This window comes from Syngnathoides biaculeatus, chromosome 8 (genome assembly GCF_019802595.1).
Source record: "Syngnathoides biaculeatus isolate LvHL_M chromosome 8, ASM1980259v1, whole genome shotgun sequence".
In the NCBI taxonomy this organism is placed as follows: Eukaryota; Metazoa; Chordata; class Actinopteri; order Syngnathiformes; family Syngnathidae; genus Syngnathoides; species Syngnathoides biaculeatus.
Genome location: NC_084647.1, coordinates 991,911 through 1,013,232, shown reverse-complemented (window position 1 = coordinate 1,013,232; position 21,322 = coordinate 991,911). Strand labels below are relative to the sequence as shown.

The following is a 21,322-nucleotide window of genomic DNA, read 5'->3' as shown; positions in this document are numbered from 1 at the left end:
GTCCGTTGCTCCGATTGGGAGAAGGGAAAAATCTACACAGGCGTGATACGTACCTACATTTGTGCCTCTCACTGACTTTTCATCCCACTTCTATGAATCTATCTTTTTATGGTTTAATAAATGGGATTAAGTCCATCATACTGTTGTATATTTGCAGCATCACACGCGCAATGCTGATGGCCGTGTTATTTTGTTGATTGCTGTTTGTTTATTGAACGAATTTAAGTATTTTCTTGGCTTTCTGTGCATTTTTGCACCTTCCTTTCTTGTGTCCTGTGCTCAATACTTTTTCCCTCCTCAATTCACATTTTTACATGCAACTTAATTTCCGATCATACTTGTTCACCTTTCTTTGTATGTATGGATAGTTTGGGTTGTTCCCCAAACTAGTGAAATTTTTCAGCCAATCTCCCCTTTGGAAGTACATTTCGTGAGAAAAATGGTTACGTGTTAAATACTTATTTCAACCGCTCAGTTTGCCCGTTTTCAATTTGTTTAGCTATATGCTGTTACCAATTATTTTGTTTTGTCATTTGACTGAAATGCAATCTGCATGGTACGGAAAAAGTGTGACTGTTGTTTGTCATGATTATTAAGTACTCAAAGACCAAGGTGGCAAACAGATGTTATAGAGACTTAGCTTTTTACATATCCTCAAACAGTTGCTGTTTTGTTTTGTTTTCTGAGTCGTACTCAACTTTGCATGCACACATACGCACACCCATTTTTGCATCTGTCTCGTCTTGCTTCTCATGAGGTGGGTTTCGTTACCATGTGGTTTTGAAAAAGTGAGCCTACATTTTGGAGCCGCTGTTGAACAAAAAAACATCTGGATTACGGAGAAATCCACTGTGCGTGTGTGTGTGTGTGTCTATATGCATGTGAGAGAGAGAAGGAGAAAGGGAAGGGAGTCCAGCCAAAGATATCAATCAGATTCCCATCTGGTGACCACTCATCACAGCTGGGAACACATGAGGTCATGCTGTCTTAGTACAGATTATACAAAAGGAATACACACAAACATGCTCACGCATATGCACATGCACATCTCAAGTGCAAACACGTATGCGTCGTGAGTGAAAGTGAGGAGAAATGTTTTGTCCAGTTTTGTGCATCTGACATGCCATGAAATCCCACTCAACGTGCTCTTTGCCCTCGCCGTGTGACAAAATGGATGCATGAATGGAATTTTCCTGTCATCTTCGTATACGTCACCTAGCGTTTTACGGTTGTTGTTTTTTTTTTGGTGGTGGTGGTGGTGGTGGGGGTCCATGAGTGTTGCGCTAGGGTGAAGAGACTTCAGATTCTATGAAATATATCAAGTTTGTGAAAGGAGCATGAGCTAATGTATTGCAGATGTTTGGACGGGAAATTGCTGGGGGTTTTTTTTGGCATCAAGCCGCCGAATTATGTAGTCTACTCAGAGGTGCTGATGGCTTTATGACTTGAATATTTTTCATTTGTACCTTTTTATTTATTCGCGCTTCAATGTACATTCTTTTCGCAGCTTGAAAACATTGGACATATGGTTCTTGTTTACAGGGTTAGGTTACAATCATGAGAGGCGTTTACATGTTGCATGCCTAGTAATGTCTCCACCCCGATGGTTCTCCAGCGACTCTCTCGTAAAGGCAGTTTACTGTTCCTTATTTTACAGGATGATGCTTAGAAAAATGAACATGAGCTTCTTTAACTTGTGTGCATCCACTTTCTACAGTACTCTGACTAGGTATTTGTCCTTTTCCCAAATTCCCTTTTTTTCAGTTTCTCCACTTTAATGTTAAAGATCAAGCAAACATAACTATCTAGCAGAGATAACCTAAATATACGAAAATGCTCATTTAAAAGATGATTTCATTTATGAAGGAAAAAAACTTTTCAAAACTACTTGGCCCTGTGTAAAAAAAGTAATTGCACCTGAACCCTTGAAAGGGTTAGGCCAACCTGAGCAGCAACAATTGAAATCAAGCGTTTTCAATAACTAGGAATTCGTCTTTTGCCTCTCTGGAGATATTTTAGCCCATTCTTACGTGCACAATTGTTGTAGTTTAAGAAAACTGGAGGGTTTTCGAGCATGAACACCCTTTTTAAGATCGTGCCACAGCATTTCAACCATATTCCAGACTGGACTTTGACTTGGCCACTCCAAAACGTTCCTTTTTTTCAAATTCATCGGGAAGTTAAGTTTTGGTGAGGTTCAGATTGATGTTCCAAACATAAACTCGAGATTCTCCTTCAAGATTTTCAGGTAAAGAGCAGAATTCAGTGTTCGGTCAATCACTGCAAGCCATCCAGGTCTTACAGTGGTGAAGCAGTTCCAGGCCCTCTCACGACCACCACCATCATTGATTGTTGTAATTATATTCTTTTTTTTTGTTTAAATCCCGTTAGATTATCCCATATGTAATGAGACACACATCTTGAAAAAAATTCCATTTTCGGCATGTCAGTCCGTAGAATAGCGCCCCAAATGTCTTGGGAATCTTTCAGATATTTCTTTACAAAACTAAGATGCTTGTTATGTTTGATGAGCAGCAATTTTTGCCTTGGGACTCTGCCACAGATGCCATCTCTTCCCTATTGTTTTTCCTTATTGTTAAGTGACAGTGACTTTCCTGAGGCAGGGAAGGCCTGCAGTTCTTCAGATGTTGTCCTGGGTTCCTTTGGAACCTCCCGAATGAGTCGTTCCTGTGCTCCTGGGGTAATTTTTCTAGGCTGACCACTCCTGGGAATGTTTGACACTCTTTGTTTCCTCCATTTGTGGATAATGGCGCTCACCGTGGTTAGTTGGAGTCTTAAAGATTTAGAAATATCTTTGTAAGCCTTTCCAGACTGATAGATGTCAATGACTTTATTTCTGGTGTTAAACTTCTTTGAATCATGGCATTTTGTTGCAGCTTTTGAGGTCTTTTGACAGACTTCATTTTGTTGAGCAGGTTCCATTTGAGTGATTTCTTGATTGAACTCGTCCGGAGGTAATCATGATGGGTTCCGTCAGTGAAAAGGAATCTCTGCTTTCCATTAGGTGTGATTAGCCAGAGTTAATTCTTGATTTACTGAGAGAGCCATTCACCTTTTCACGTGGAGTTTAAATAACCATTTAAAATCTGGATTTTATGTTTACTTGGGTTGTCTTTATCTGATATTTATATTTGTTTGAGCTTAAACATTAAAGTGGGTCAACAAAAAAAGGGAAAATTTTGACTGAGACTTTGAGAAGATGCAAATCCTTTTTAACACCACTGCGTGTAATGTCTTACTTTTAAGTTTGGCTTGTAATTGGGAAATAACCAGAGGTAATACATTTGCAAACCTCAGGTCCACTAAAAAGTGGGAATTTAAAAACTAGCACAGGAGAAAGAAAACTGGATTCCAGACCTACTAAAATACTTCATGGTTTTTGAGTTTGAACAAAATGTAGGGAAGCTACCAAGTGGGATTGACCTATGAATGCCTTTCACAGCAATAGCCACTCTTGTGAAAATAAAATACAAAAATTTACTTTTTTCAGTCGAGAATTATGAATGTGAAACTACTAGTTGTAGGTGGTTATTGTCATAAGTTGTTGGTAACGAGGAAACCTTTTCCCCACAACGGGTTTCCCATTCACAGATTTTCTCAGACTTTTATCTCATCTCATTCCTTCAATGGCATTCAAAAGACAATAGTATAATTTGAGCTGACCCAATTATTGTGATGAGGAACTTTTGTGACACAAACGTGTACATTATCACCAACCACTGAATTATCTCAGGTGGGACCTAATCTGCTTGTCTCCAAGCATACATCTCTGGTTTACCACGCCTTTGTCAATTCAAAAACCGAAACTTAAAACTAAGCCTGACTTCTCAAGAGTACTGGTCTTTGAAAAGTGTGTAGTACTGTATTTCCTTTTGCAACTCCGGTTTTCTGCTTTGTGCAGTAGCCCTTATCTTTTTGTTATTACTGTCGTTTTGTGCCTGAACTTTCTTCGCTTGTTGGGTTTTTAAGATGACTGTCTCTAAATTGTCAATGGTTTTCATGTGTATTTAAATAAAGCCTTGAATGCTCCCTGACATCATTATGGAACTACTGTTGATTGATTTAATACATGAAGAAAGGCACATTCTCTCCTCTAGTTGCTTTCTTCACACTTTCTCCTTCTGGTGTAGCTTTCCATCACTTGTGGAACATCGCTCTCCATAGTTTAGCGCATTAGAAAGTGTAATCCCTCATCCAGTCCTACTCGCCCAATATGTGGGCAGACCTGTGGGATCTTCCCAGCTAGCACCTCCTTTCTGTTTCACCCTATTTGAAGACCCTCTGGTGCTTTCTACCCTTCCCAGAATTGAATGGCGCAAGCTGCGGCATGTGCGCATGTTGAGGGTGTGTATGACAGTGTGTGTCCATTCTTGGCAATGTGCACATGGCTCCCATGCCAGGAATGAGTAATGCCACTCAAGCTGTTTTGCAGCCGTTGCATATCAGTAATCCACATTACACACACGCCTGTGAGGTGAGAACGAGTGTAAATTTACACACGCTTCCGGCACGCCAGTCATTACAACTGCTGCAGCAGTGATTATTAGAAGTGATGCATCTGAACGTGCGTATATATTTGAATGAGCATCCAAACTCGTGTGTGTGTGGAGTAGAAAGAGTGTTCTCTTTTCTTCAATCTGCAGATTCTATAATTTATGGACATTATTTGCCTTCGGTGTGGGGATTGTGCAATTTCACACCCCATTTTAGGTGGGATCCCGGTTTCTGGGGTAAACAGACGGTAAGAAAACGTCGCGGCTTGTGTCTCGGATCCTTTAAACTCGGGATATGAAGATGCATGGATCGCCGAATGACTTTAATGTGCAGCTTTTCTATGAAAAAGAAAATAATTTTAACACGGCATGTGTTAAATATGTTGTTAGATCTGTACTGTATGTGGTGTGCATGCTTGCACTGCACTGAATGTCTTTTTTGAACTATACGAAAGAAAAAAAAAAACACAGTAACAACAATTAAAATCCATTAGTATAAATACTGTAACTGTGATGCTGGAAAGAGCCATTATATTTCACCAGTAGGTTAGGGACACTCAATTGCTCCCGATGCACCCCAGACTCACTCCTGTGGCAAATGTGACTGCGACGGAATGAAAACAGTAATTACCCCTTTGAAGCAGGAGCCGTTTGAATGGTGTCATGTTTCACTGTGCCGGGAAATTAGCATTGCAATACTCTAATTGGACAACACGGACAGAAAAGTGTTTATAGACAAGTGTTTGTGTTGATTAGGATGTGCACAGTTAGGGTGATGAAAGCATTTGGTAGCTTTGCTGTTCGTTACACCCGCTGGACTAATTAATGCACAATGTAATGAGATTCAATACAAGGACTGAATCAAAAAGTTGCTTTTAATAAGCTAACGGGGCTCGTAGGGTCAAGTGCATATGCGAAAAATGAGGACTGCACCATACTGAAAGGTGTTTCTAATGCTGTATGACATGTTTTCTTGCAGCTTTATTGTACCCCAGATCGGTTCTTTGACAAGCACGTCTTTATGAAGCAATATAGTTTTACAATACTTCAAAATACAACAGGATGATGACATGAGGTGTGACAAAGCTATACCTGATGAAATTGATCATTTTAAACTTAATGTGAAATACTAGTTCATTCCAGTCTGTTGTTTCATTGGAATCACGCAGAGGATAGTCGTATGTTTTTCCACATTATTATCCCACGTGTGGAAATGGAAAAACATTCACCTGGTGTGTTTTACTTGTAACCATAGCATAAAGTAGCTTTCCTCTGTGTGTCCCCAGTCCCAGGGAGCACGTGACCCCGGAGATGAACAAGCTTCGTCAGAGCCTGAGGAGGAAGAAGCCCACTTATGTCCCCGAGGCCAGCAGACCACATCAGTGGCAAGCAGACGAGGAGGCAGTACGCAAAGGCAAATGTAACTTCTCTGTCAGGGTAAGCCTTCCCAAGCACCCCCATTTTTACCTTATGTTCTGCTTCTGACATTCAGACCTGAAATTCTTCATCCCCTGCGTCAGAAATTGGTGTGATGTATTGCAGATTGGACAATATTCAGCGGGGTGTATTCGTTTGCAGTACGTTGAGGTGTCATGAATACTGTACAGCGAAATTGAGACTTTGTGCTGTAATGATTTCATTTTCCTGGAACCATTTTTTTCATCCTTACCATTCAATGTTTGCTTCACTACAGAAAGTGAAAAATGTACAATATTTATTTCTAAATTGGATCATCTGTTTGATTTTTTTTTTTATGCTAAGATGGATGACAATGTAACGTGATGGCCAAATCAAAATCTTTCTCCTTGCATAACTAATGTATGGAAAATAGGGACCATATCATATTAATTTGTCAGTAAGCAAAACACAGGCCCGTTTTCCCATTTTGCCATCGATCGCAAAACACAGAAGCAACGGTCTCTTAGACTGAGAATCTACTCCACATGAGAGAAAAGATGGAGAAACAATGACAGTTATTGATTTATGGATTGAGGAGACTGGATGAAATGACTCTTTGGGAGACGGGAAAATGGAAAAAGGACGGAAAGAGACTCGAGGAGATGTGAGCGGAGTCATACAATCAGATAAAAGAGGCACATAATGAACAAGCCCTGCACAAAAGAACAATCTAGTAAAAGATGGATCCTCTCGTTGAACATGCAGACAAGATTAATAAAACAATCAATGTTCACATGCAGCTGCAAAAAGGACTGCTCACATGCGCACTGACTGCTTGTTTCCATGCTCGCACTCATGAATATATTTTTTTATATTCGTCTAATATACTATTAATCTTTTACTGAGTTGTGGAGTAATGTCCCTGCTGGTTCCAGTGAATATACACTTCACTGTATAAGCGTTATCACGTTTATTACCGATACCTCCAACAATACATTTTCAACACTGCAATTCATGAATTAATAAAATGCACTCTAATGGGCATGTCCTCCTTTCATTGTTAAGAGGGAAACAATGACAAGTTGTTTTTGTTTTGAAGTATCACTTGAGATCTGTTCTTAAAAGCATTTTTTCCTCTCAAAAACAGCCTTTAAGTATAAACAAGTGGCCAAAATATTTATTTAAAATTGTCCCATTTAAAGATTTGCAACATTTTCACTGCAGGTCTTGATGCCCACTTCCAGTTTAGTGTCTACACTGCACACTTGCAGTTGACAACATCAGCTAGTGAGTTTAAAGTACTGTTAAAAGAAAAAAAACAACATTATTTTGATAAACATTATGCATTTAGTTTGGCCTGGATTTACTTAAATTGAAGCCATCCTCTGTGGTGTGTTTGGGTAGATGTATCTGCGTATACACGTTCCATCGGTGAATGTTTACATCATGCTTGCGATGACACCAACTACCTGATTACACTGCAGTAACATTGTCAGATATCATATTCATACGTACAGCAAAATGTATTTACAAATAATGAAGTCAAAATTTTTAGCAGAGAGCATTTTATTCCGTTGTTTTTTTTTTTTTTTTTTAATGTTTGGTCTGCCATGAACTGAGAAATTAAACTGAATGGACTAAAGACAAAAACCAAATCTAAATAAATACATTAGCCCTTGAGTTTTAAGATGGATCAGCATTAAATCTCCTCTCTGTGTGTGTTTGTGGGGGCTGGAGAAGACCAGCCGCTGTCGAAGTTGATATACGTAATTGTGTACCTTCAAGGCTTCTCACATACGAGAATTCTTCTGGTTACAAATGATGGTTCCTTTTCTCATTTTACTTTCAATGAACTTTGTAATTCTAATAACTGGGCTTGAGAACAGTGAACTGTATTTAAAAATAACATAATCCTTTTGTTCTCAGTACCTGGGTTTGGTGGAGGTGGAGGAGTCTCGAGGGATGCATGTGTGCGAGGATGCAGTGAAAAAGCTTAAAATTGTGAGTATACGACGTACATCTACAGTCCATATATGTACATGTGCACACAGGGACATTCAGTAATCTCTGCAGTTACCTTTGCTCTGCATTTTATGAGTTTGTTCATCCAGGTCTCAGCAGAGCAAATGTGCACGTACGGTATGGCACACTGGGCCAAATATAACCACACACAAAAAAAATAAAATCAAGTGTTGTGTTAAGATCAAAACATTACTAATGATGACTTTCAGTAGGCCTATCGTGACCCTCTTGATGGACCTTGTTTGGAGATGTGGAGTGTGCTGTTGTCATGCTGTAGCTTCCTAGTTTATTTCTCCTGATGCACAATCAGGAAATAGTGCGTTTGAAATGCACATGACAGTATTGGACTAAATATTTATTTTTCAGTACTCCTTTTATTCTATAAAATCTCTCTCGAGTCTCCTTTTGTTGTTAATCCCTCACCCACCTCCTCATTTAGCCTTCTTCAACTTCAGCTTCCATAAATTGCTTCCTGTGTGTTCTGTTCCTTTGCTCTCAATGGGATTATGCAGAAACTGGGGCGCTAGGTGACAAAAGACAATTATTTTGTGCCCTCTTTCTGTTTCCCTGATTCACAGGTTAAAAGGTCTTTTGAAAATCTAATTTGGTACTTTAAGGTCTGACCTAGGCTGCGTTGGCTCACGTGTTATAGGTTTTGGGTCCCTCCCTTGGAAAATCAATTTTGTGCCTGCATATTTTTTGACCCTCCCTCTTCTCTTCCAACCACCACCCTATCATGTACTGTAATTCTACATCATTAATACTGTATGTAGTACTTTTCTGTAAGGTCTGTGCAGCATTCATTCTCTTCCATGTATTTTCGGTCCTTGCAGAGCGGGAAAAAGACAGTGAAGGCAGTGTTGTGGGTTTCAGCTGATGGACTCAGGGTGGTGGATGATAAAACAAAGGTAAGGGTGTTTGTAAATTGTGGCTCCTAAATGTTGTATTCACGTCTATCCTCTCGTCAGTTTTTTTTAACTACTTAAAAACGAAACAAACCTGACCTTACAGTCATGTGCATGAGTTTTGTTGACTGAGGAAAACCAAAGATCTTACTTTTGACTGTCCATCAAATTTCATCAGCCTTTATTAGCTACAAATGAAATGCAAATTCTACCTTTTCTAAGATGCTCTCTTTGGATTACCTATCAGCGAGATAATTTATTGTGGCTATAGTTTGCAGTTATATGTTACAGCATAGAGGCTACCCTGCACACCTCATACCCTGTGCTATAATAATAATATTAATAATTTCTTCACACTATCTTGGTTGTCACGACGTTCTAAAGGTGATTAGGGTGAGGAGGAGCTCAGACATGAACTTGCACTTGAGGAATGTCTGCTGACTGGAGAGGTCTCCTCCTTGTGTGAGTGCCGCTCATTGGGAACTCTGTTGAAAGTGGATCAGAGTAAAGAGCAGCAGAGAATAAAGGAGAGCGTCAGTTCAATGGAGAAGCTCCTCATGTGCCTTCTTTACACATTGTCGCAAGACCACACACACACGACGTCACTTCTCCAACAACCCCCCCCCCTCCTCCTGGCTCTGCTTCAAGAACACCACCTCTGTTTGTGCTTCTTATGCTCTGATCCAAATGTGTCCTAGAGTGGGCAATGGGATTATACATCTACAAAATTACAAATCTTTTCGCTTTTGTGTGCTTACTCTCTATATAAATCTTTTCTTTTTGTCCAACCCAACTGCCTGCATGATAAACAGTGTTTTTTTTTTCCTCGAACAAAACATGACTGTATGGTTTCAATAAACATGACTTGTTAAAAAAAAAAAAAAAAGGCAGCAGCTATTGTAGAATCTGAATCATAGATGAGGTGTTGTTTCCTCATCCTCATCCTATTTAACGATTGTGTTGAGAAAAAAAGCACAACAAGAAAGTGCACGCAACATTTAGTTTCTTCTTGTTAGTTTATACACACATCACAAGAAGAAAACAATCTTTGTTTTAAAGTTTTGGGTTCTTCCCATTTGCGTGGAAGTGATGAGTTTGTGACATGTGCAAGACATACTGTATACCCACCACAAAAATTGCTTGTGGAAAAAGTATTGCTGTGCAGTATTGTACCCTTAACACGTTATAACAAGTAAGACCCAAGCGAATTAGGGCTATTGTTGTGGGTATTGTACAATTTAATTCAGATTTTTTTTTATGATCAACAAAACACAGTCATCCTCCTAATGTGATCCAACCTGGCACAATAATAACATAAAAATAAATGTTAAAAAATCAGCCACTTCTGCCACAGAGAACCTGTAGCACCTATTTTTGTACTACAGTAGATCCACTAATATGCATGATGATATCCCTCCTACTTTGGCCTCTCCGTGGCTCTCCATGACCTTTCCGATCCGTGTCAGTCTCAGCTAATGACGACATTGTGAAACGCAGACTGAATGCTGTGTGTGAGACACACGACCTTCATGATGCAGTAATAGAAAGCAAAGTTCAAATCCTTTTCTGCAGAGCGATGAGACGGAGTCACGTTGCCATGCTGATTTCTTGGTTGCTGTTATGAGTCACGTGTACGCAGTGTGTGCGCGTCAGAGGGCCAAACACTGACTTACTTTATTGACTTTTCTTGCACTTGATGGAGGTGTGTTGTACGATCGTATTTGCTGCGCATTGACTCCAAAGCAGACATCACATGACCACAGTCAGTTGCCTGAAAAGAAGACACTTTGCTCTGCCCTGCCTTTCACCTTGGTACCAGCAGCTCCCCGCATTCACTCACTGGCTGCAATGAATGGCCCGTTATTCATCCTTCTCTTTATCCACTTTTCTTTTCTCTCATCCTCTCTCCCCCTCCCCCAGCCCATCTTCAACCCCATTCTTTGTTTTCTGAGGCCAAAAAGGATGCGTGTGTGAGCCCTGCTGTCTTCCTTTGTCCCTTTCATCTGCCTCTCGGCTCTTGTGTTTCGCTTCCTTCTTTTGTTTTTGGAGTGTCGACGAGGTGAGCTCGGGCCCCCTACCCCTAAATATACAAGAAGAAAGCGATACCCTCCTTCATGTCTTTGGGGCAGGCTGAATAAACCTTTCATAGAAGGAAAGGTGAGTGGAGCAAACATCGCAGAGATTTAAAGAGGGCCCAATGTGTTGCTGACTTTTATAGGTGGGACTGAAAAGGCCTTCACAGCTCAGAAATAGCAAAACTAGATATTGGATCAGTTTACTTAATGCTCTGATGGCCGTGACTCTCAGCCCATATTGGTTAAACTGAAAAGGATTATTTGTACATGGAAAGAAACATGTTGAGCTCCCTGTTCATGTGAATGCCGCACACTGCCTATAATTTTGACCGCCGAGTTGCATGAGTGAGAATGATTAAAAACTGTAAAGGTTATTTACTTCCACCTGTGGATGTAACTACATCTAGTGCATTGTACTGAGTAAGATGTCTTTTTTTTCCCAACTCTACTAGGATCTCATTGTGGACCAGACCATAGAGAAAGTCTCGTTCTGTGCTCCTGATCGGAATTACGACAAGGCGTTCTCCTATATCTGCAGAGACGGCACCACCAGACGTTGGATGTGCCACTGCTTCATGGCTCTCAAAGACTCGGTGAGGAAACCTACAAGATTCTTTCTCTCTCTCCATCTGACATTATCTATGCTACAATTATTCTTTCATTTAAAAAAAAATTCCCATCTGCTATTAGATTTTACTGATCTCCCTCCACTAAGACCCCCACTAAAAAAAAAAAAAAAAAAAAAATCAATGAAGGCTTTTAAAGTATATTTGTTCAGCAAAAAATATTTTTCGTTCCAGTTTCCGAATTAAGGCTTCTACACAGATAAACATCATCTCAAGTCCTCAATTTCAACAATTAAAATGGACACCTACTCTTTTTCACCAGAAAATATAAAACACAACTAGAGCCACTGTGTATCTGTAATTACCTTTACTATAGCCATGCTCTCACCCAATTGGTACGCTGCATCCTAATTTGGTTCATCCGGCTATATCGGCAGGATGCTGTTAGCTATATGAGCTCTGTAAATAGTGTGAAATAATTGCAGTGGGACAGTGTGTTAAAGCACCAGTGATTTCAACAAAGACAAAAAACATACCAGTACAATGGTGTGTCCCCATGATGTGTAGCATACAAAGCTAAACGCCTAACTTTATTTTTTAAATAATCCCACAAAGAGACTTGGGTTGGAAAGACACGAGTACTATAACATATTTTTTCTATATAGTATCCGCCCTCCTATTCCCTGGCAAGCATTCCGGGAGGTACCCTGCCTTTTGCTTTCAGTCAGCTGGGGTCGTCTCAGACGCCCTCATGAGTCATAATCATAATATTAACAAGAGGTATGGAAAATGGATGGATGGATTAAAAATGTACACATCAGCCATGGTCTTACATCCATTACGCAAGTGAAAAGTGCTCAAACGTGTCTGTTTCATGTACACTGTTTAGGAACATGTAGCGATATTCAGAAAACTGACACATGAACTTTCAGGCCACTCCACACTCTCCTTCAAATTCACAAATCAATGTGTCCGGGACAAAACTCACTATTGAATTTATAATTAAGGTGGTGAGTCGATAAAGTTATCCCATTGACTGTTTTAAAAAAAAAAAGTCTGGCATTGTTCCAAACTGGTTTTCTAACATTTCACTGAAACCTAGAGGAACACTGTGCAAACAAAAAGGACCACAACAAGAGACGAGATCAAGACTAAAATGCGAACCCATGACACGTTTTAACACCGCCTAGCATTTTCGACTAAGAGATGGATTACTAATGTGAACAGAAGGGAGTAGGCCACTGGCACAATTAAGGTGATTAAACAGGAGCCTGTAGAGCTGTCCATCTCTGTCTGTCTCTATTTCCACCACATACTCTCCTTGTCTGCTTATTCTTTAGTGAGCGATCTTGTTATGAGTTTGGCTACCGCTGCGGGACAATTTGTAGAAAAGAGGAGGGTGTAATCTGATTGGATGATTACCACAGGGCATCTTAAAAGTGAAATCAACAACATGAGCATCTAAGTGGGATAATTATAGTTTAATCCAATACTCACAGTGTCCATTGTATGATATGTCAGAGTATGAATATGGGATCGCACTGGATGAAATCTAATGATCAGTCAGATCTGGGATTGTAATCGTTAGTATTCATTTTTACTGCATTAGGGCGAGAGACTGAGCCATGCAGTGGGCTGTGCCTTTGCCGCCTGTCTGGAGAGGAAACAGCGTAGAGAGAAGGAGTGCGGCGTGACGGCATCTTTCGATGCCAGCCGTACATCTTTTGTACGAGAGGGCTCCTTTCGCGCTAACTCTTCCTGCAGTCAGCACGGCAGTGGTAGTGAACGAGATGACAAACAGCAGGATAAGAATAAAGGTGAGGTCTTGGCACACATGAGAAGTCACAACACTTACATCGCTTTCCTAAATTTGTGTGATACTTGCACAAATACATACACTGGCCGCAACTGACACACTATCTAATACAGGACATTGAGGTGGCTCTCAGTAACTTAGAATATCATATAATAGATTTCAATAGATATAAAAGTGAAAGTCATGTAAGATACTTTAAATATAACCCACATCTGGGAGAAATGGTCTCTCCAGTCGTCACTGGGGTCTCCTCTCGATTAGAAGTTCTCGGAACCTTCCAGGAGACATCCTAACCAGATGCCCGAGCCACCTCATCTGGCTCCTCTCAATGCAGAGGACTAGAGGCTCTACTCTGAGCTCTTTGAAAAGATGACCAAGCTTTTATTAGAGATAATATCTCTAAGGGAGAGCCCGAACACCCAGAGGAGGAAACTCCTTTCAACCGGTTGTATCTGGAATCTTTTTCTTTTGATCAAGACCCACAGTTTGTGACCATAGGTCTGGTTTGGAACAAAGATCGCCTTTCGGGTTAGCTCCTTCTTCCCCAAAGTGGATCGATACAAAGTCTGCGTCACTGCAGACACTGCACCGAATATCGAGCTCCCATTTGATGCTTCCCTCACTCGTGAACAAGACCTCAAGAAACTTTAACTCCTCCACTTGGGGAAAAAATCTCATCCCTGACCTTTTTTGACTAAGTACCATGGTCTCAGATATTGAGGTGCTGATTTTCATCCCAGCCGCTTCATACTCAGTTGCAAACAGCTTTAGTGAGACTTGGACGTCATGGTTTGATGAAGCCAACAGAACGAAAACATGTGTAAAAAGCAGAGATGCAATAGTAAGGCCACTAAACTGGACCCCCTTGACCTCCATTGTGCCAAGAGATTCTGTCCATAAAAGTTACAAACTGAATCGGTAACAAAGGGCAGGCTTGGCTGAGTCTGACCCTGGCCAGAAATGAACGCAACTTATTGCTGGCAATGCGAGCCAAACTCTTGACACCATAGAGCTGATGCACTGTTACACAGACAGGATGAAAACCACATTGCTCCTTCTGAATCTGAGAATCGACCGGTCCCGATGGATCCTCCCCTTCAGCACCCCTAAATAGACCTTAACAGAGAGGCTGAGGAGTGGGATCCCCCTGTAGTTGGAACACACCTTCTGGTCCATCTTGCTTGACTTGCTTGACCCACAAACTCAAATCTGCAAATCCAGAGGCACTGTTCCCAATAACCAGGCAATGTTCTGGAGGTGTGTCAAGCATGACAGCCCCACACCATCCAGAGCGTTTCGGAACTCTGGTCAGCTCTTATCCTCCTGCCATGCTTTGTCACTGAGGAGCTTTTTAAACACCTCGATGACCTTAACCCCAGGGACAAGAGAGGTGCTGCCTCAGAGTTGCGAGATTGATTCCTCATGAAAGTGTGCTGGCTGAATTGAGGTCTTCGAAGGATTCTCCCGACCTACTCACAACTTCTCAAGTCGAGGTCAGCAGCGCCACATTGCCACTATATACAGTGTTGATGGTGTACTGCCCCTGAGTCCCACAGGCCAAAAAGGCCCAATAGGACTCTTGAATCAGCTTGATGGCATCCCTCAATGCTGGTATCCACCAACGGGTTCAGGGGTTGCTGCAATGACAGGCACAACCACTTTTAATTTTCTCGGGTGACTCAGCAGTGACGGATGACCTACTTCATTTCTGATTTCCAGTCCCTGTTGTGGCTGTCTAGCATTGTTTTTTACAGTATTAAAACACACAATTTGCATGCTGTTTTTCTCTTCAAAGTTAGGTAATCTCTGCTACAGATAGCTCTATGTGACAAGTGTACTGTACAACCCAATCACTTACGTTTTGCCACCTCATGCGATAGCCTAGAAAATATTAGCATCGTTGTCTTATCTTCTGCCCATCCTTCGTGATAACCCTTTATTCATTGAGGTGATGATTAGTGACCCACAATTCATTGCTACCTGCAAATTTGAATTATTGGAGGTACATGCAAATAGTCATCTTTGTTGTTAATAAGTTTATCTTACCACTAGCTTGTTGAATGTGTTATTTAACTGTAACCTTTGTGGGTAATTTATGGTGCACTATGCTATTATCAAACTTATAAGTTGTAAGTCATATAGTTATTTAATCAATTAAACTATTAAGTCAGCAAAGCTAGGAGGCACCGATAATACAATATGTTATTTTGGCCATTTTATCACAATGCACTTTCAGGGCATTTTCAGCTGAAACATTTTGTTCACAGCAAATTTCGGTGCATCACTAAATGAAATATTTGCACACTGTGACATGGTTTGGTCAACATTTTTGTTTGGTCTGGAGTTTTTACATGGAATAGTTTGCATATTGAGGCTTTTGTAAATCAGCGTTACACTGTACTAACAGTATGTTTGTTTTTGTGGTTTGCTGACGTATGCTGAACAGTTTCCCTCTTACATACGACAGAACTTTGACCTACTAATGTGTACTGTTTGGTGTGGTCATTGGAGATACTTGTATTGATCTCCTTCCTCCAGATCAGCCTTCTGTTCATGCAGCCCTACCCCCTGGTACTGCCTCTCCACCTGAGGGCGCAGCAGAACCCGGGGGGCCGCATGCTATCCCCCGCCGCCATGCACCCATTGAGCAACTGGTGCGTCAAGGCTCATTCCGGGGATTTCCAGCTCTCAGCCAGAAGAACTCTCCCTTCAAGCGACAGCTGTCTCTTCGCCTCAATGACCTGCCATCCACATTGCAACGCAAGACTGACTTTGAAGCCAAGAACGCTGGTGAGTTGGAGGGTTCTTCCAGTTAAAAAACATAGTTTTCAGTAAGACATGCTTCCATTTATAGCGTTTTGTTAGCCTATGCTTTTGGAATAAGACAGCCTATGTCTGCCGTAATGTATGTACTTATGGTAAAAACTATATCAGGACAAATTTCACTATGTACTGTGATTTAACATTGCCTCCCGCTGCACCTTTATTCCGTGTGGGGGGGGGGAACTTTTTGACGTACAGCACAATGACAAAAACACGTTTTTAAATGATATAAACAATTGTAAAATAAAATACTATGCCATATATAATTTCAAATGTGGTAATATTTTGGTTCCCAAATGGTTTTGCTTCTTTAGATTCCAAAACTCCTCATCCCCTGGTTTATCTCTCCCACACTCTTCCTTATTTTCATCCCCCCTCTTCCCTTTTGTGTGCTCCTTTCTTGCTAGTACTAGAGGTGGACATGAGTTTGTCTGGAGAGGGAGACATTAATGCCCTGTGTAGCCAGATCAACACCTCCTTCTCTAAGCCATCTGAGGACCCTTTCTCCAATCCTTGTTCATCTGCGAGTGGACTGCCAACCTGTGCTGTGCCCCCAGCACTGCCTCCTCCACCAGCGCCGACGCAGGGTAACAGCAGTCTATTAAATCATCCAAAGTAGAGTTCATTCGTTCATTCAAGTACATTCATTTGTATAAGTGCCCTAAAACCATCAACTTTATTCCTTTAGCTACATCTTCTTGGGTTCAGCCAGATTCTCTTCTCCACTCTCCTCCTCCAGTGTCCGCGGTGATGCAGAGCGGCCACAAACGTACACCCTCTGAGGCGGAAAGATGGCTAGAAGAGGTCTCCAAGGCAGTCAGGTCCCAGCAGACACCCCCACCAGGTCCCACCATTCCCACCATCCCGGGACCACCCTCTGCATCTAGTCAGCAGATAAGTCTGGTCCCGGTATCCACAATCTCAGTGTCTCTTGGTACCATGCCCAAAGCCCTCATTGGAGGTACCTCTTCGCTCTCAGCTCAGGCACCAATGCCCCTTCCGCCCATGTCCCTATCCTCAGTCCCCCTAATACCCGGCCCTCCAATTTCAAGCCCCCCTATGTCTTTGCCTTCAATGTCTATCCCCACAATGTCTGGTCCAAGTATGTCAGGAGCCCCCATGATCCAGCCCTCCCTCTCAGGGCCCGGAGGCTCCCTCCCAAGCGTCATGCAGCCCTTTCCCTTGGCCTTCGATGCTACTTCAGCTCCTGTGGGGATGTTTGCCAACCAGCCTGTCCAACCAAGTTTTGTTCCCATGCAAACCTATATGCCAGGCTTAGCTAGCAGTATGACCTACCCAAATGTCAGCGTACCTGTCGTAGGAATCACACCATCACAAATGGTGGCCAATGTCTTCTGCACCGCCACTGGCTCATCTGCCACCGGAGTTGGCATTGGGTCCGGAGTCGGTGGGTCCGGAGTCAAAGTGGGCACGCTAGGAACAGGCGGAATCCACCACCCTTACTCGGGTGTGCCCACTGCAGGGTTTCCCACACCATTCCCTTCCACTCCTCCACTTTCGACAGCCCTAAATGGTCTCCCGACACACAGCAGCGCCTCTGTGATCCTTCAGAATGGCAACTCTAACAGCGGCGGGAATGGTGGCAGCACTAGTAGCTGGCCACCAGAAGGCAGGCAGCTGATCACTCCTGTGACCACTAATTCCCAAGATGATGACCGTTTTGAGGCCAAGTGGGCGGCACTTGAGAGCACCAACACCAAACCAGCAGCTCAGGCACCTGGAAGCAAAACTCCAGCAGGAGCAGCCAACCCATTTTCGAACAACCTTCAGAAGACTTTTGAGATTGAGCTCTAAGGTGGGAAGAAATCTGGGGTGCTAATGCAAGCATCCTTGGTTAGAATGGAATGCAGGTCCTGAAATGTTGTGGCAGGCTAGCATCCTACAAAAAACTCTTGTGGAGTATCTACACCTTCATGATGTTGCTTTCTTGAGGTTCCAGTTAGTGTTTTATAGATTGCTGGGCTGCCACTGGAAGCTTTTCAGGTAGTGGACAGATCATGTGATGATCTAAAGTCTGCCACATCACCTCATTTCCGCATCTTTCCGGCCTTCATGTCTGCACTCTGCCTTTTCTTTCTTTGCCCGCCGCAAGTCCCTCGACACGCTGACTGTGTCACTCGGCGACACGCTCAGTGGTTGCTTTGTTTCAAAGGTGACGGAGATGCATTCCAATCCCATTGACTGATTTGGGCAGTATTTGTTGTGGTGAGGAATCATTGTGAAGAAACACAAAACTTCCTGGTTTGACCGATGACCAGACTGATGCTCATGTTCATGGCAGAATCCTGATTTGAGACCCTGTTGTATGTGCAGTTGAATAGACAGTAAAACATCTACACACCCCTGTTCAAATGCCATGTCTTTGTAAAATCCCAAAATGAGACCAAGATAAATCACATTAACACTTTTTCCACCATCAAAAAAAGGATTTAAATGGAAAAAATATATTTGAGAGGGAACATTAAAACAAGATTTGGTTGCACATGTGTGGTGTTGTGTATTATCTCTTGGCAGATGTGGCTGTTCAGAAATCACAAATTACAATCAAATTTATGTTAAATGGCACTCAGCACACAACTACTCCTTATTTTTTTACTCTCTAGCAGAGAAGGTTTAAAGTTTAGTGGTAGCACTGATTGGTGTTTGGAACTGTTCATAATCCGCTAAACCTTGACTAAGGTGGAAGGAATTGTGAACAGTTCCAAAGTATGATGCTGCCACCATCCTGCAGTACTGTAGGTATGGTTTTCTTTTGTGATGAGCAGTGTTGAATTTGCACTAAACATACCTTGCAGAATTATGGTCAAAAATTTTAAGATAGCTTTCATTGGACCATAACACATTATTTTTACTTCCCCTTTTGTACAGATAATATAGGTCACATTAATAGTGGATGTTTTGAAATTATTGATATTGGACTTTTTATTTTTACATGAGAAAGCCCAGGAATTTGAACAGAGGTGTGTGGACTTTTTATAGCCAATTTACCCATAAAGAGTCACTGACCAGTAGTAGTGATTTATTGCCAAAATCATTCTTTATTGTACTTTTTTTCCGTTAAAAAGTTACATTTACTTAAAATCAAAACAGTTAAGTGTTTCCTTGAGATATTTGTATCCCATGTTTATTTTTGTTGAACGCTTGGAGTAGAGAAACAAACAGGAACATGCAAGTTGGGCATAAATAGTGTCTGAGGATTGTCGGGAATGTCGTCATGTAACAGGAACCAAATACGCAGGAAAGAAATGTATCATGTTGCCTCCCATGTGTTTATTGTGGCATGATACTCATATCCGTACAGTGGGCACTTTTGCTTTTTTCCAGACAAATCAATAGAACTTTGCTTCATCTCTGGTGGACATTTCTGTTCCTAAAATGTTCAAGGGCACTGCAAGATATCCATACAGACACTTAGGAGTAGCCATACATGCTTTACCGAAACACTAAAGGATGAATGTGATGCGCTGCCTTCCACGTTACGATAATCCATTTAAATACAGGATAGAGTTTATTCAAATTCTGCATGATTGTGTTCACTATAATATTCAGTTGTAGTGGTTCTACATAAAACGTGGGGCTAATGAAAGATGGAGATAAAATAAGAATAACTAGACCAGACAAGAAATAAACTGCATTATTAGTTATTTCATCGGGTTTTAACAGTAATTTATTTGCAATAATGTTGCCACTCTATTGCAAACAATCCACAGTAAGGGTTTCCTGTTTAAAAAACAAAAAAAACAAACAAAAAAAAAACAAGACATACATTCAATGAACTCCAAATATCGAGCACTCATGGTCAATGTTACGTTAATCTTAAATCGTTCATGAACATTCAGGATTAACGTCATTATTAGGGCAACGGTTCAACAATTTGCGGCGCATTGCATGCTGGGACCACAGCTTCTGCTTTCTGATGGACGCAAAATACAGAAAAAAAACCATGATACAGCGGAAACTATTGACTATGGTAAAATCACTTTTTAGTATTTTACTAGAAGGCATGTGGTTAATAATGTAGAATTTGCAGGATGGAAGGTCTTAACAGCGTGAAATGCAAAAGGCGGAAGGAAAGAATGTAGGAATACCTTTCGATGAAGACAACAGGATAAAGACAAAGTGAGACAGAACATTGAGTGTGTGGAAAATAGTAGAGGACAAAGACCCTTTTGACACTTTGCCCACGAAACAGACTATATGCCGCCTCCATCTCAAAATCAAACATATTCTATATCTACAGTCTGAAAAGCAAGATTTTTCTTTTTAATCAAACAAAAGACAACCCAAAACTCCAGTCAAGTGATCCGCCTTTGGAAAAAGCTTGGCATTTGGAGGAAGAAATATTTTTAACGCAAGACTTGCTTTTTCAGCCGCTCCAATCCAACGAAAGTACAGTTATACGAAGAGCAGTTGGCTATGTTCCGTGCTTGTTTGAGTATGATTAATTTATAAAGTATCTTTCAGCGAGGCAGTGATTCTTTTCCATAGGCTGCCTTCTAAAAAATACATACATGAAGACAAGTTCCCAATATCAGGTGCTTTCTTTTTTGACATTAGATTTTATTAGTTCTCAACAAACAAATCCAAATATATGAAACAAGATCAAAGAAATCAGATTATATGAAACAAGATCCTATTTTATTGTTCACTGAATACATATTCTTGCAATGGACTCTTGTTTACACACCCACTAAATTATACTGTATATGTAGGTTATTGCAACAAAGCAAATTAAATAACCTCATGAACCTGATTGTAAAATTAGTCTCGTGATGGTAATAAAAAAAATGAGTTTATTTTTAATCTTTATTTACAGATTTTTGTATTTAAGCCTACATATTTGTATTGTAATTACATTGTACAAAAGATGAATAAAGTAATATAATACAATAGCTGCTCATCTTTGGAGCTGTGTGTACGCGTGTGTATGTATACCCCCTTATGTAGAGGAGTAAGCATTTACTAATGATTCTTTTTATGCAATAAGTACTGAGTAATGTATGATAGCGTCATTTATATTAAGATGATCAAACAGTTAATGAATTGTATTGTTTATATTGTACTGAGCAGCTAAACCAGGGGTCGAAAACCCAAAACGTTGAAAGAACTGTATTGGACCCAAAAAACAACAATCTGTCTAGAGCCACAAAAAATGAAAAGCTTTATTTAAACCCTATGATGC

General features: G+C 41.0%; 1 protein-coding gene across 4 annotated transcripts in view; it reads left to right on the top strand.

Annotated features, from left to right (window-relative positions):
- The window catches only part of numbl (NUMB like endocytic adaptor protein), a 76,337-nt gene extending 55,305 nt beyond the window's left edge, over positions 1-21,032 (top strand). For 2 of the 4 annotated variants that reach the window (XM_061827758.1, XM_061827757.1), the window contains exons 2-9: positions 5,801-5,951; positions 7,839-7,913; positions 8,768-8,842; positions 11,367-11,507; positions 13,090-13,297; positions 15,835-16,086; positions 16,527-16,706; positions 16,808-21,032. In XM_061827758.1, the coding sequence (XP_061683742.1) occupies positions 5,826-5,951; positions 7,839-7,913; positions 8,768-8,842; positions 11,367-11,507; positions 13,090-13,297; positions 15,835-16,086; positions 16,527-16,706; positions 16,808-17,934 (2,184 nt within the window). In that variant the 5' untranslated portion in view covers positions 5,801-5,825 and the 3' untranslated portion in view covers positions 17,935-21,032. The remainder of the gene's footprint in view (positions 1-5,800; positions 5,952-7,838; positions 7,914-8,767; positions 8,843-11,366; positions 11,508-13,089; positions 13,298-15,834; positions 16,087-16,526; positions 16,707-16,807) is intronic. The other 2 variants (XM_061827759.1, XM_061827760.1) reach the window with 2 other exon arrangements.
- Positions 21,033-21,322: the final 290 nt, after the last annotated feature.